We start from the raw sequence: 13,406 nt of genomic DNA on the forward strand, positions 1-13,406 counted from the left end.
AAGAGTATGGAGCCACATCTGTTTCCTCTTCTAGCATAGCATACTCGAAGCCTCCCACTGCTCTGCAATTCCTCATCCAGTAAATGAAACCAACCTTGGAGGGGTGGGGTGTGGGGAGAGCTCCTGCCAGTAACACTAAACACGTCTTTCCGATGATATGATATCCGGGATTTGCTTTAAAATAACCCTGGGGAGGGGAGCAGGGAGGTATAGATGGAACAAGTGAGACCGTGGGCTGACAATGGTTGAACCTGAATGTTCACTACAATAGTCTCTCTATTTGTGCACGTTTGTAATTTTTCATAATAAGAGTTTTATAAAACTAGGAAAAAATATTCTTTCAAAATAATAGCATTTTAAGAATATGCGAGGCTATTTCATAGCCATTGAAATGAAAGATTTTAATTACTGCAGTCTTATGGGGGGGAGTTAAAATGAGACAGAGAGGACCATATCAGCAACATGTAATTGTCATAAAAAAGACAGACCACAGAAAAGATTATCAGTGAGGAGAGCGGGGTAGAAATAAGGATTTGCTTCCTTCCCTAGAAGTCTAAAGAAGAGAAATTGTGCACTTTAACTTCAAATAAGATCAGAAAATTAGAAACAAGGATCAAGCTTTGATGAAAATGTGACTAATTTCATGTAATGTGAGCTAGATGTCACAACAAATAGAGTATACAGAATTACAAATGGCAAAGTTAGAGTTTAAAGACTCAACTAAATATACGGCGGCAGCAAAAGGAGAGGCAAAAATGAATCTGTGAATCTTTGGTGCTCAAATAAGAAGAGAAGTAGCTGGGCAGGATTAAAATGTTGATACAAATGCAAAATAAAGAAAAGAGTCCACTAAAGGAAAAAAAATGAAAACGAATTCATCTACACTGAATAAACTAACAGAGGGAAAGAAAAGGGAGTCATCAAATAGTCAGGAAGTATGAAAGAAGTAATGATCCATCTCTTAACAGGACAAAAGCAAACATTCCATGTGACACTTTTCAATAGCATCAAGTGCCTTTGGGCCATAACACAATACAGCATGTTTGCTGAGTTTGACTTTTGCTTTAGTCATCAGTTATCGGCGCCTTTTTTCCATTGGAAAGCGGAGGATCGATATGTAAATTGATCCACAATAGCACGCATGTCAAGTTTGGTAGTATTCAACTATATTACAGTAATACTGCAAAGCTGAAATTTTGAAATGAGTCAGTGAGCCATCAATTTACAAGAATGACAATTACATACCTTCAATTTTATTTACTGAGAGATCCAACTTCTGTAGGTGAACATATCCACAGAGAATGCTAACGTCAATTAGATCACAACCCTGAGAAGACAAAAGGTACAAGACTTTAATGTTGCTTTAACAGGTTAGTCCTTGGCCTTCTGGCAACATCTGGAAATAACAGTTGACAGAAGAAACCCAGAATTTCTTGATTCAAAAGTAGAGTAGAAGTGAGAGGACAAAATCTGAAGATTACTACTAGCAGGATCTCAAAACAGACTGTATGTCCCATTAAAAAAGGCATTCCTCTGAAAAAACAATAATAGCTTAGGAAATTAGTGGTGTTAGCAAGAACAATACATGTGAAAAGGCAAATTAAAGCACTGTCATGAAGACCTTCAGTGCAGTTTTACATTTAAAACAAACAAACAAAAAAACCCAAGTAACAGTAATAAAGCCAAAGCCTTTACCTAGTAGAGGAAAAGAAAAAGCTAATGCCTGGAATTTAGATGAAATGTTAAAGAGAGTTCACACCCAATCGGGAGAGCATTAATAAAACCACCACCTACATTTTCCCAAGGTTCATTTTTAAATCTCTCCTGCAATAATCTCATCTGATCAAACAAAGGTGTGAGATCCCCAGGGCCGATTATTTCCAATTTAGAGATGAGAAATATGAGGGACAGAGAGGTATGTACATTGCCTAAAATCACACAGCAAGTTAGTGATAGAGAAGCAGAACCAAGTCTCCTGAATCCTTGTCCAAGATTCTTTCTATGAAATCTTGTTTCTAGTGAACCTCAAGAAGGGTTGGATGGTTTATTCTTGTCTATGGCCTAAGAAGGTGGTCCAGTTTCATCGTTTTGCATGTTATCTGTCCACTTTTCCCAGAATAGACTGTCTTTATCCCAGTGTAAATTCTTGCTTCCTTTGTCGTAGATTAAATGACCATATAGGCATGGATTTATTTCTGGGCTCTCTATTCTGTTCCATTGATCTATTCGTCTGTTTTTATGCCAATACCACGCTGTTTTGATTACTATAGCCATGTAGTTACACTATTTGATATCAGGTACCATGATATCAGAATTGCCATGGCTATTTGGGGTCTTTTATGGTTCCGTATAAATTTTAGGATTATTTGTTCTAGTTCTGTGAAAAAAGCCAGTGGTATTTTGATAGGGATTGCACTGAATCTATAGATGGCTTTGGGTAGTATGGACATTTTAACTATATTAATTCTTCCTATTCATGAGCATGGTGTATGTTTCCATTTATTTGTTCTTTAATTTCTTTCTTCAAAATGGATTAAAGACTTAAATGTAAGACCTGAAACCATAAAACTCCTAGAAGAAAATATAGCAAGTAAATTCTCAGGTATTACCCTTAGCAATATTTTTATTGATATATCTCCTTGGGCAAGGGAAACAAAAGAAAAAATAAATAAATGGGACTACCTCACACTAAAAAGTTTTTGCACAGCAAAGGAAACCATCAACAAAATGAAAAGACATCCTACAAAATGGGAGAAGATATTTGCCAATGAATGACACATTGATAAGGAGTTAATATGCAAAATTTATAAAAACTCATATAACTCAACACTAAAAAAACAAACAATGCAATTTAAAAATGGGCAGAGGACCTGAATAGACATTTCTCCAAAGAGGATACACAGGTGGCCAATAGACATATGAAAAAATGCTCAATGTCACTAATCAGCAGAGAAATAGAAATAAAAACCATATGAGATATCACCTCACACCTGTCATTCTGGCCATCATCAATAAATCAAGAAACAACAAATGTTGGCAAGAATGCGGACAAAAGGGAACCCTCGTGCACTGTTGGTGGGATTACAAATTGGTGCAGCCACTATGGAAAACAGTATGGAGTTTCCTCAAAAAAATTAAAAGCAGAACTACCTTATGACCCAGCAATTCCACATCTGGGTATTTATCTAAAAAAATCCAAAACACTGATTCGAAAAGATATATGCACCCCTAAGTTTACTGCAGTGCTATTTATAATAGCTAAGATATGGAAACAACTGATATGTCCATCAATAGATGATTGGATAAAGAAATGTGGGTACATATATACGATGAAGTATTACTCTGCCATAAAAAAAGAATGAAATCTTCCCATTTGCAACAACATGGATGGACCTAGAAGGTATTACGCTAAGTGTAATATAGTTAAGTCAGGCTGAGAAAGACAAATACCGTACGGTCTCACTTACATGTGGAATTTAAAGAACAGAATAAATGAAGGAAGCAGAAATAGACTCATAGATGCAGAGAACAAACTGATGGTTGCTAGATGGGAGGAGGGTTGGGGGGGTGGGGGAAATGTGAAGAGATTAGGAAGTACACATTGGTAATCACAAAATAGTCACAGGGATGTGAAATACAGTATGGGGAATGTAGTCAACAATATTGTAAAAATTATGTATGCTGTCAGATGGGTACTAGACTTATGGGGAAACCACTTCATAAATTATATAAATGCCTAACCACTAAGCTGTATACCTGAAACTAATATAAAATAATATTGAATGTCAACTATAATTTAAAAAATACACAGTCACAGAATATAAAGTACAGTATAGGGAATATAATCAATGGTATTGCAATACCTGTGTATGGTGTCAGATGGGTAGTAGACTTATTGGGACTTTGTGAGGTGTGTACATGTCTAATCACTATGTTGTTTTTACACCTGAAGCTAATAATAAAAAATGTATTAATTAATTAAAAAAATAAAAGACAGGTTGGAACAAAGACTCCTATCAAGGGTTTATGTTATGATGTCAGAATCAGAAAAGCCAACCAATGAAATGTCATTATAAGCAAGTTCTCAAATATAACAACGATAAGAGTGTTTAATGAAGGCCGTTGGCACAGTAATAAATACTGAACACCTACTATGCATAAAGCATTGTGCGGGGCATGGTGAGAAATACAATAATGAAACAGAGCCATAGTGTGCCCTTATGAAACTTATGACTTTGGCAGGAGAGAAGATACGTACACAAGTAAAAAGAGAAAGTAAATAAACAACGTGTAACATAACTAAGATATAAGGGGGGGAAAAAATCAGGAAATCAGGCAACCCTAAGAAAGTGTATCCAGTAAGACAGGTTATGGAGGAGAAGTAATTTAACGCGTAATATCTCAAATGTAAGGAGGTCAGTGGCAAAATAAGTTAACCTTCAGACCATCTAGCTGAAATAAGATTTAAAAAATTGCTTTTTTATTTTGTAGATTAATTTAAGGCATAGCATTACGTACATAAGCAGACTCGATTAAAAGGGTCTTGTGTTGGGAGGTGTTGACGGTTGGAATTATCTACCATTCCAACGTCTAATGTAGTGCAATTCACACAGGGTGCTCCCTGTATGTTATTGCCTGACAGGCTGAGTCATCTGTAAAATGTTATACAGTGAAAATAGTAAAAGATTAGAGCTTTAATATGCTGTCCTCAAAGCACATGGCATGGAACCAGCATGGGAGAAAAGACCTTAACATTTCTTAGATAGTTTACTCGTTCAAATCCATGACAGAACAGCCTTGCTGTCAATTTTATACACTTGAGTCAAATTATGGTGCTATAGCAAAATTTTTGTGTGCTTTTTTTTCACCTATATATCTGCATTTACTCGGTGGATCTCCAAGGACAGTTAAATGCTTTACAATATAAGGAAGCAAAAAGAGTTAAATTGTTTTTCTAGGACTATAGAGAAACAAAATAGGAAAAAGAAGCTGAGTATTCTGCTCTTACAAGCCTCTCTTTTGATAAAATTGGAGCCAAGATTCTGTGCGACACTATGAATAATAATACTTTTTTTTCCATTAATAATAGGTATCTTTTGGAAAGTGAGAGATAGCTCAAAGCTCCTTATTTCTTGACAGACTTGGTGGGGGTTGACCGGAGTCGATACCAAAATCTTTTGTTCCCTTGGATTCAGACATAAATTTTTGTCCTGGCAGTGATCAGAGAGAAAATTCTTAAAGAGTTTTTGATTGGATTTACAGAATCAAATTCAACCTTCTGGAAAGAACGCATTGATTACTATAATATAGATGACTTAAGATGAAAGAAATAGATTGTGAAGGGAATGAAAACAATGAAATTTGAGGAGCTGATTAATGGATTGGCCAGGGCTCTTTGATATCTAACATTTACATAAATTACTCTTATCACGAGTGTCCATCACATGCAAGACTCTGAGATTTGGGGCCACAAGAGCTATTAATATGAGTACCAGAGAAAACACTAGATATGGTCCTACCCATGGTGACCGTGGCCTACTCACCGATAAAGTCAGACTGAGGTAGACCTGCTCGGTCCCAGACCCCGAACGCCCCAATTGGTAGAGTGCCTCCGCCACGACCTCCTCTCTCAGGACCCCATCAAATTCCTCCTGCAAAAAAATGTCAGAAAAGTGGACAAAGAGAGGACTTTCATTACAAAACAAACATCCGTCGTGTCATATCCAGCACTTACTTAGTATATTATATATCCAGGAGTTGAGCCCTCCACAGTTTACTAGCCCCAAAGAAAATTCTGTGTTGAAGGGGTGTGTGTGTGTGTGTGTGTGTATATATATATATATATATATATATATATATATATATATATATATATATATATTATGTATGATTAAAGAAAAATATCTATCAAATCAAAGTTTCTATTGCTACCAAATTTTCAGGTGGTCACTTGTATTAAGTATTCACAGTGGAATTCACACAAGGACATAGCAGTAGGCACGTCAGCATTAGTGGTGATAGTTAACACCGATCGAGTGTGTTTCCTTTCCAGGCACGTGCTAAGAGCTCTCAATGGATCAACTCATTTCATCCTCCTGACGACCTTCAGTAGGTGATCTGAGCTCCATTTTACAGATGAAGAAACTAAGGCTTACAGAGGTTAACTTGCTTGAAACCACACAGCGAGTATGTGACAGAGCCAGAACACACATCTGAATCTTTCCAACCCCAGAGCAATTCTAATGCCTGACTGCTTGCCCACACCCCCAAAGGTGGCTACACTAAGTGGAGGCGATTATTTCTGTAATGTGGTAATCTTGCTGGAGAAAACAGGTCCTCAGTTTGCTTCCTATTGGCTAATTTTGCTGGATTTATATACCTTATAACATTTAAAAAGGTAATCGTTTCCATAAGGAGGCAGGCCCTTGGTCTGCAGACACTGAGGGATGGCTAGTGGCCCAACATGCTCTTTCTCCAATCATGACAGACAGAAGAGATAGCAGGTGGGGCAGTGCTATGGTCATGCCGCTTTTAACTCCGTAACCATCAACACATTCGCAGTTCCATCAGCATGAGGACACAAAATACAGTAAGCATCTCAGTGACACCAGCATGACTAGCCAGGGCGACAGCAAAATCCCTTTGCCAGATCTTCTCTGTTAATTCAGGAGCTAATAATGCTGCCCAGGCTGCTGGGAGGTAGGCTTGTGCTAGTGTAGAGACTGTCTTTCTCCCCAGATTTCTACTGGCCCAGGGAAGCAAACACCGCTCACGTGGCAAGGCACTAGGGCTGGGCAGGCTTGGTGTGAACCCCAGGTCTGCCATTTTGGAAATACGACTTTGGGCAGATACAGTTTTCTCTGAGCCTCACAGTCTTCGTCTATAAATAAAAAACGTTATTACCTTTTCTTAATGTTTGAGGAGAATGGAAAAAAAATAGTATATATAAAGCTCTTAGCCCAGTGTCTAGAATACAGCAAGTGTTCTCAATAAATGACAGTTGTTACTACTAATTAAAGAAGTCGGAAACTCCACATCTTAATCTTTCATTCATCCACACCAATCAGCCTGTTCACAAAATGGGGGAAAGATTTTTATTTTTCTAAATAAAGTTCCAATTTCTTAAATGAAGCCTGGGAAGGAATAGAGCTGGGTTTCCCTCCAGAACCTTCCACTTAAACCTCTGAAGTTAAGCTGAGCCACAACCTCCATTTCTTGGACATAGGAAGATACTGCACCGCTTATTGTAGGTAGATGTCTGTTTTTCACCGTCGTCATTGATATGGAGACCAGCCACACTGTCCGCATTTGCCAAGGTCCCCAAGGCAAGACTCCCCATACAACCTCCTCACACCTCCTTTGAGGTTCCTGCCATTTGTCAGCAGCTGCCTTTCCCTCCGGGTCTGTGGTTATTTTCAGACCTTTTCAGCCCTGTCTTTATCTTGGGTGACTTCAGCATCTCCAAGGATGGTCATTCAACACTCTTACTACTTCAAGCACATGTGCATACACATGTTTCTTTACTTTCTCCACCCTGGACGCCTTAAAATTGATCTCTGTGCAGCCTCTGCCACTCACTCCCATGGCCTGGACATGGTCATGAGGCTAAACTGCTGCACCCTAAAAACCTCAGACCCGGGTATTCCATTCCTCTCTGATCCTGCAATTGCCTACGCCCCAACCTTTCCGACACCTACTGAACTTGTTCTCTGACCACAACAGAATCCCCAGTCTGCTCATCCTTCCCTTCTTCAGAGTCTGTCTGTCCCCTCCTGTCTCTACGTCTTTCCCTGCTGGGTAGCCCATGAGCAATTTCAATGTCTCTCTACCCTCAAGTCTCTGACTGCTTCTCCCCCGATTGCAACTACCACATACATACCCAAACCTGAATCAAGTTCACAGTCAACTACTGTGCTGAGGCAGGGACAGTGTCATGTTCATCATTCACGTGGGATGAAAATCTTTATAGCACGCTAAGCACATGCCAGACAAGTTACATAAGCAATTTCAGGAGTGTGAGAAATACTACAAAAGAGGTGAGCAGGGCGCTTCGACTAGAAGCAGGGTACCCCTTTTCCATCAGTTCTAGTGGGGAGCAGGAGGTTATTTAGTGAAGGGGAAGAAAGGTCAGAAAAGAGAGCCAGAAGGGTATTACAGGCAAAAGAGGAAATGTGCACAAAATCTGAAAGGCAAACTTGAGCATGGCCCATGGGGGAACTACAAAGAGTTCAAAACAGCTGAAGCATAAAGTGGGAAGGGAGGAAATTCAGTGTCTGGCACATGGTAGGCGTTCAAACATGGGCTGAATGAATGAAAGAATCTATTCCTCCTCCCGAACTGCTGAGCGGGGTGGAAAAGGCCCCCCACACATGCATCCTGGTGACATTCTAAAGTCGACTTTTAGCTGGGCTTCAGCGCTGTTAGTCTCTGGCTCCTCCTCAGCTGCCTTTCGCCTCCCACTGCGGCTGGTCAGATCCTCGTGGCTGTCCTCAAGCTGTCCAGGGTCTCCACGCCGTCGTCCTCCCTCTCAGCAGATGCCTTTCTCTTCTACTTTTGAGGCGAAGTAGAAACAATCAGACGTGAACCCCCTCGACACTGAGCACCTGGCCCAATGCTTCTCGCTTGGGTTTCAGAGGTAGCCTTCTTCTCCACACTCAGGTCCCACGCCCTCTGCTTCTTCAGGGACCTTGCTCAGGAGCCATCAGTTCTGCGCCCCTTTGCCTGGGATTTCAACCGGTCACTGTCCACTGTCATTCTCCAACATGTCGTTTCCCCAGCTCTATAGGTAGGTCCTAAAAGGGCTCTCCTCGGTCCTGCCTGTTCCTTCACCATAGCTGTAGTCTCCTTTAATAACCGAGCTCTTCTGGAGTTGCTTCCTGATCCTTTGGTTCCTCTTCCTCACCTCCCATTCACTCTTCAACTCCCTGCAGTGAGGCTTCTGCCTCCGCCACATCACAAAACCACAAGGGCCAAGGTCTCCAAAGACCCGCAGGCAGAGCTAATGAGCTCCTTTAGGCCTCTTCCCACTTACCCTATTGGCAGCAAAACTAGTCCCACGTTCTCAAGACTCTTTCTTGCCTCGGCCTCCCTGTCAGACAGCTCTCCTTTCTTCTCCTACTTCTCTGACCGGTGCTTTCCAGTTTCCTTCCCCGAGTCCTCCTCACCTGCCCTCCACTTAAATGCCTGGACGCCAGGGTTCAATTCTTGGCCCTCCTCTTCTCTTCTGTTTTATTCCTGGCTGACGGCACAGACTCCAATGCTGATGATTCCCAGATCTCCTACTCTGAGCCCCGTCCCGATTTCCAGAGTCACATGAGTCATACAGCCAGCCCCTTAATACACAGCTGCCCCTGTCCATTTCCTATCGTAGTTAATGGCCTCAAATCCCACCCTCCCCAGAAGACCACTCTGTACTCCTACCAGCCTGCCCAGACTTCTAATAATATTCAATTAGTGACTGTCCCATGTCAGATATTTTAAATGTTTTCATCTGTAGTCTCCTTCCCATTTCCACTTCCGCTGCCTTAATCAGCTTTTGTCTCTCCCCCTAGATATTGCTAGGGTCTCACTCATCTCTGTGCCTCTGATTTAATCCCTACTCAGCCACCGGAGCAGTTCCCCACTGTTTAGAAACCCAAGCCCACAGTCCACACAACAGCACGGAGCCCTCCCCTACCTGGCCCTGCTTTTCTGCTCTCACCTATAACTGGAAAAGCTGCCTTCGGCCTGCCCACGTGCCACCTCTCCACCCAGACAAGCGTCTACTTTCCTGAATGTCTTCCGCGATCCCTGCAATCCCGCTGTCATCGGTACCTGGATGGCTGTGTATATGGATACTTCACATGCTGAATAGCTATGATTTACTCACATTGAGAGCAGGGACCATGTATGTCCTCAAGCCCGTTCTCATCATCTTCTAGCATTACTGTTGCTATCATGTATTCCATCTACAAATTTTTGAGAGCCGAGTGGGTATCAGATACTATGTTGAGAATGATCACATAGTTTCTCATTACACGTGATGGTTGTAACTGTCTAATGTGCAGGCCTTATTATTCACATTCAGTTACTGGCAGAGAGTGGTTTTCATGCATCAGACACATACAATGAGCCCAGACACTTCTTTTGCCCGATATACAGAGGGTGCCAAAAAATGTACACACATTTGAGGAAAGGAAAAAACTGTATTAAAATTGTAATACTCAATGTATACCAATAACAAAAGATGAACACAAGTCATGTATATACCCCTTTTTTTTGTAGTTAGAGTGCTTCCTACCTATGCTCAATGAAGGCTAAATTAAATCACTTAATGGGCTGTAGTTAGCAGATAAAAACATGTAAGTTAGTATTTGTATTAGTAACAGTATAAATAATTGATTATGCTAAGTATTTTATATATACGATCTTATTTAATTCTCAGAACTCTCCTGTGAGATAGGTATGATTATAATTCCCATAGTACAGATGAGACAGAGAGGGGAAGTAACTTGCTTAAAATCTCACAACTAACAAAAGGCTTTCCACGAGCCCAAGGCAGTATTCTGAATAACTGGTCTGTGCTACCTCCCTTAAGTTCATAAGGGCTGCTGAGGTCTGAGGCCAATTGTATCATAGCCACTCTGTAATCATTGTGACCATATCATGGCATTATAAATCTTAACTAGGCTAAGACATGGAAAGGAAATCACTGAACAGAAAAGCCCAAATGTTTCCTTTGAAACTTTGCAGTTTATTCAGTAGATTGAAACTTATGAGATACTATAAAAAGCTAACATAGAATGTGAGAACACAAAATGAATATGACTATTCAGAATGAAAAAGAACTAATAAACTTTTTCCACAGATATCCTAGAAGCCAAAAAGGAATAATAACCAGCTCAAGTCAACCCCCCCCACGGTTTGTTCCTGGCATACTCAAGACAGATTAACAATGGCACTAATGAACCCCATAACCGATGAGCATGCATTAATTAGCGTAATAAAGTGAACTGGTGATTCATTTGTGAATTCCTCTGGGGCAGAAGCTGGTGGAAACCATATAAACATCTTGAACTTGTAAAAACAATGCTACAGGTTTGCAGTCGTCACTGTTCAGGATGGCAAAGTAAATCAACAAAAGATGAACAAATAAGTCATAATTTCCTAAGATCGACTTGAAGCAAAACTAGTGCGTAACTAGCCCATGTAGAAGGAGGTAGAAGAGGAAAGATGAAACGGGGGTGGGGTGTGGGGTGGTGGTGGACAAAATGGGCCCAATGTTGAAAGTGAACAAAAGGACATTACAAAACAAGGGAACCCAAGTGGGGGGAAAGTGTTAAGGGGTTAATGGTAGACTCAGAGTAACAGAAGACACTGCAAGCTAGGGAGGAGAGAATAAGAAGAAATAAGACTACTGGGAATAAGGAAAAGCACGTGTGACAGAGAATGGGCAAAACAAAGAGAAACGTATTTGGCCTCAAGGAAGAAAGGGGACCAGGGAAAGGGGAAAGATGCAAAGAGGGGAAGCCAGAATACCACAGAGCTGGGATATTAGAAACATTCTGTTGCTCTGCATCACATCTACTTCTGAAAAGAATCGGAAGCAATCTGTACTATGAAGGAAGGGAAAAGGGGAGAGAAAAACCTAGTTTAAAGAAAAACGACTGAAAATATTGATTTGAGTTTCCTAGCAGCCAAAGCGGAAAACCTAACAGGTTATTGAAAGGAATCAAATCAATTTATGTTTTTGGAAGCAAACAAGTAATATACTAGAAGCCAAGAGAAGGGAGTGACGTGATGAGAAGTGGAAAGGGACAAGAAGACAGGTAATTGGCTAAGAAGGGACCAGGATGACACTAAGTGTAAGAAAGAAGTGGAATTGGGTGGTGGTTAGAAGAGGTCCTGTAGGACAGAGAGAATTTGTATTAATATGAAAGGCAAAGCCACCACCCCGGGCAATATACATGGGGATGTCGGGAACATTCTCCACATCCTAAAATACTCCACAGCAAGTGTGTGTGTGTGTGTGTGTGTGTGTGTGTGTGTGTGTGTTGCTTGCGTAATGCATCATATGCCCCTGACAGAAGTAATATATTAAACTTTTAAGTCACTTAATGTTTGAGGAAGCAGTTATCAGATTATTTCAAACAAGCAATTTTTTTTTCCCTAGAGGAAGAAGGATGAAGGGACTAGAAAAGTGGGGGAGAGTGTTGGAGTACTTCACAATCACGGGGAAAAGGAGCAGAGGATGCCAGACAAAGAACTCTACCTATTCACACTGTTGTCAAGGTTTAATTCTGACAAAGCCGTAACATCCATACAAACGGATATTTTTTCATAACAACGCTGTGTAACTTGACCAAGAAACCAAATGTGCTAATGAAAAATAAAGACGACGTGGAAACATTTCAACAAGGGGTGAGGAAACTAGGTAACAGAAATGGGGGAAAAAGAGGGAGAGCCTCGGAGTGGTCAGGAAGAGGCACTCCTGGAGGCAAGAGCCCAAGGAATCGGCTGGCTAACCCGCGACCTGGTGAGGGGTGTGTCGGGGAGCGGCTGCTGAAGTAGCAAAGGAGCAGGGCCCCAAGACTGCAGAAAGGAGTGAGGGGTGGGAGAGGGAAGGCACACCTCCAAATTCTGCATCTCTGACTCTGAGGACTCCTCGGATTCCACTTCTTCCTCGCCCTGGCTCTCGTCTCCGTCTGCGTCTGACTCCTGATATCTGTGAATGAGCTGCTGGAGCAGGTAGGAGGAGGCTCTCAAGTAAGGATCTTTCGGTCTCTGCCCCATGGGAAAAGAAGACCTGTACTCTTTTTCTGAGCGCAACATCATCGACTGAGCTCCAGGTCGTGAATTGCTCAAGCTTCCCTGGAGAGAGGAACGCTTCGGCCACTGGGAACTGCTCCTGGAGGTCGCCATCTTGTTTACCTTGGTTGCCTAGGAGACTGAAACCCTGGGAGAAGGTGCCGCCAGGGATTCTGGGGCCTGTAGTCTCCGCCCCTCCGCGTGTCCTCTCTTAGTCAGCACCTCGGCAGGCAGGCAGGCGACTTTCCCTTTTTGTCTGCGTCTTCTGTACTTTTTATTTCTCCTTAGTCTATTCAAATTCCGGCTTTCTTTTTCTTTGTCTTTGTTGTTTTCATCTTTTTTCTTTGCATCTATTTTCTTTGTGTCCAACTGTCTGTTTTCTCCCGAACTTGAGGCCTTCTTAGAGATTTTTCATCCCACCCTAAGGTCACCGGCTGCCCCCCACATCCTGTTTCATTCAGGAAGGCTCTTTTCCCCGAGTTGTACTTTGGAAGTGTTAGCTGTTTCTCTAGTACTCTCTGTTGGAAAGCTAATAACGCTGAACTTTTACTCTACGCAGAGTGCGGTGTTAGGAGTGGAGTGTGTGCATAAATAAAGGCCATGGCCGTTCCTGACCTGAT

The 13,406-nt window shown here is 41.5% G+C and overlaps 1 protein-coding gene across 1 annotated transcript in view; it reads right to left on the reverse strand.

Moving 5' to 3' along the window:
* Window positions 1-12,900, reverse strand: part of LRGUK (leucine rich repeats and guanylate kinase domain containing) — a 64,910-nt gene extending 52,010 nt beyond the window's left edge. Inside the window, exons 1-3 of the mRNA XM_033098683.1 lie at window positions 12,610-12,900; window positions 5,544-5,651; window positions 1,246-1,327 (exon numbers count right to left, since the gene is read on the reverse strand). Of these exons, the coding sequence (XP_032954574.1) occupies window positions 1,246-1,327; window positions 5,544-5,651; window positions 12,610-12,900 (481 nt within the window). The remainder of the gene's footprint in view (window positions 1-1,245; window positions 1,328-5,543; window positions 5,652-12,609) is intronic.
* Between the last annotated feature and the right edge of the window lie 506 nt (window positions 12,901-13,406).

Source organism: Rhinolophus ferrumequinum, chromosome 26 (assembly GCF_004115265.2).
Source record: "Rhinolophus ferrumequinum isolate MPI-CBG mRhiFer1 chromosome 26, mRhiFer1_v1.p, whole genome shotgun sequence".
NCBI lineage: Eukaryota > Metazoa > Chordata > Mammalia > Chiroptera > Rhinolophidae > Rhinolophus > Rhinolophus ferrumequinum.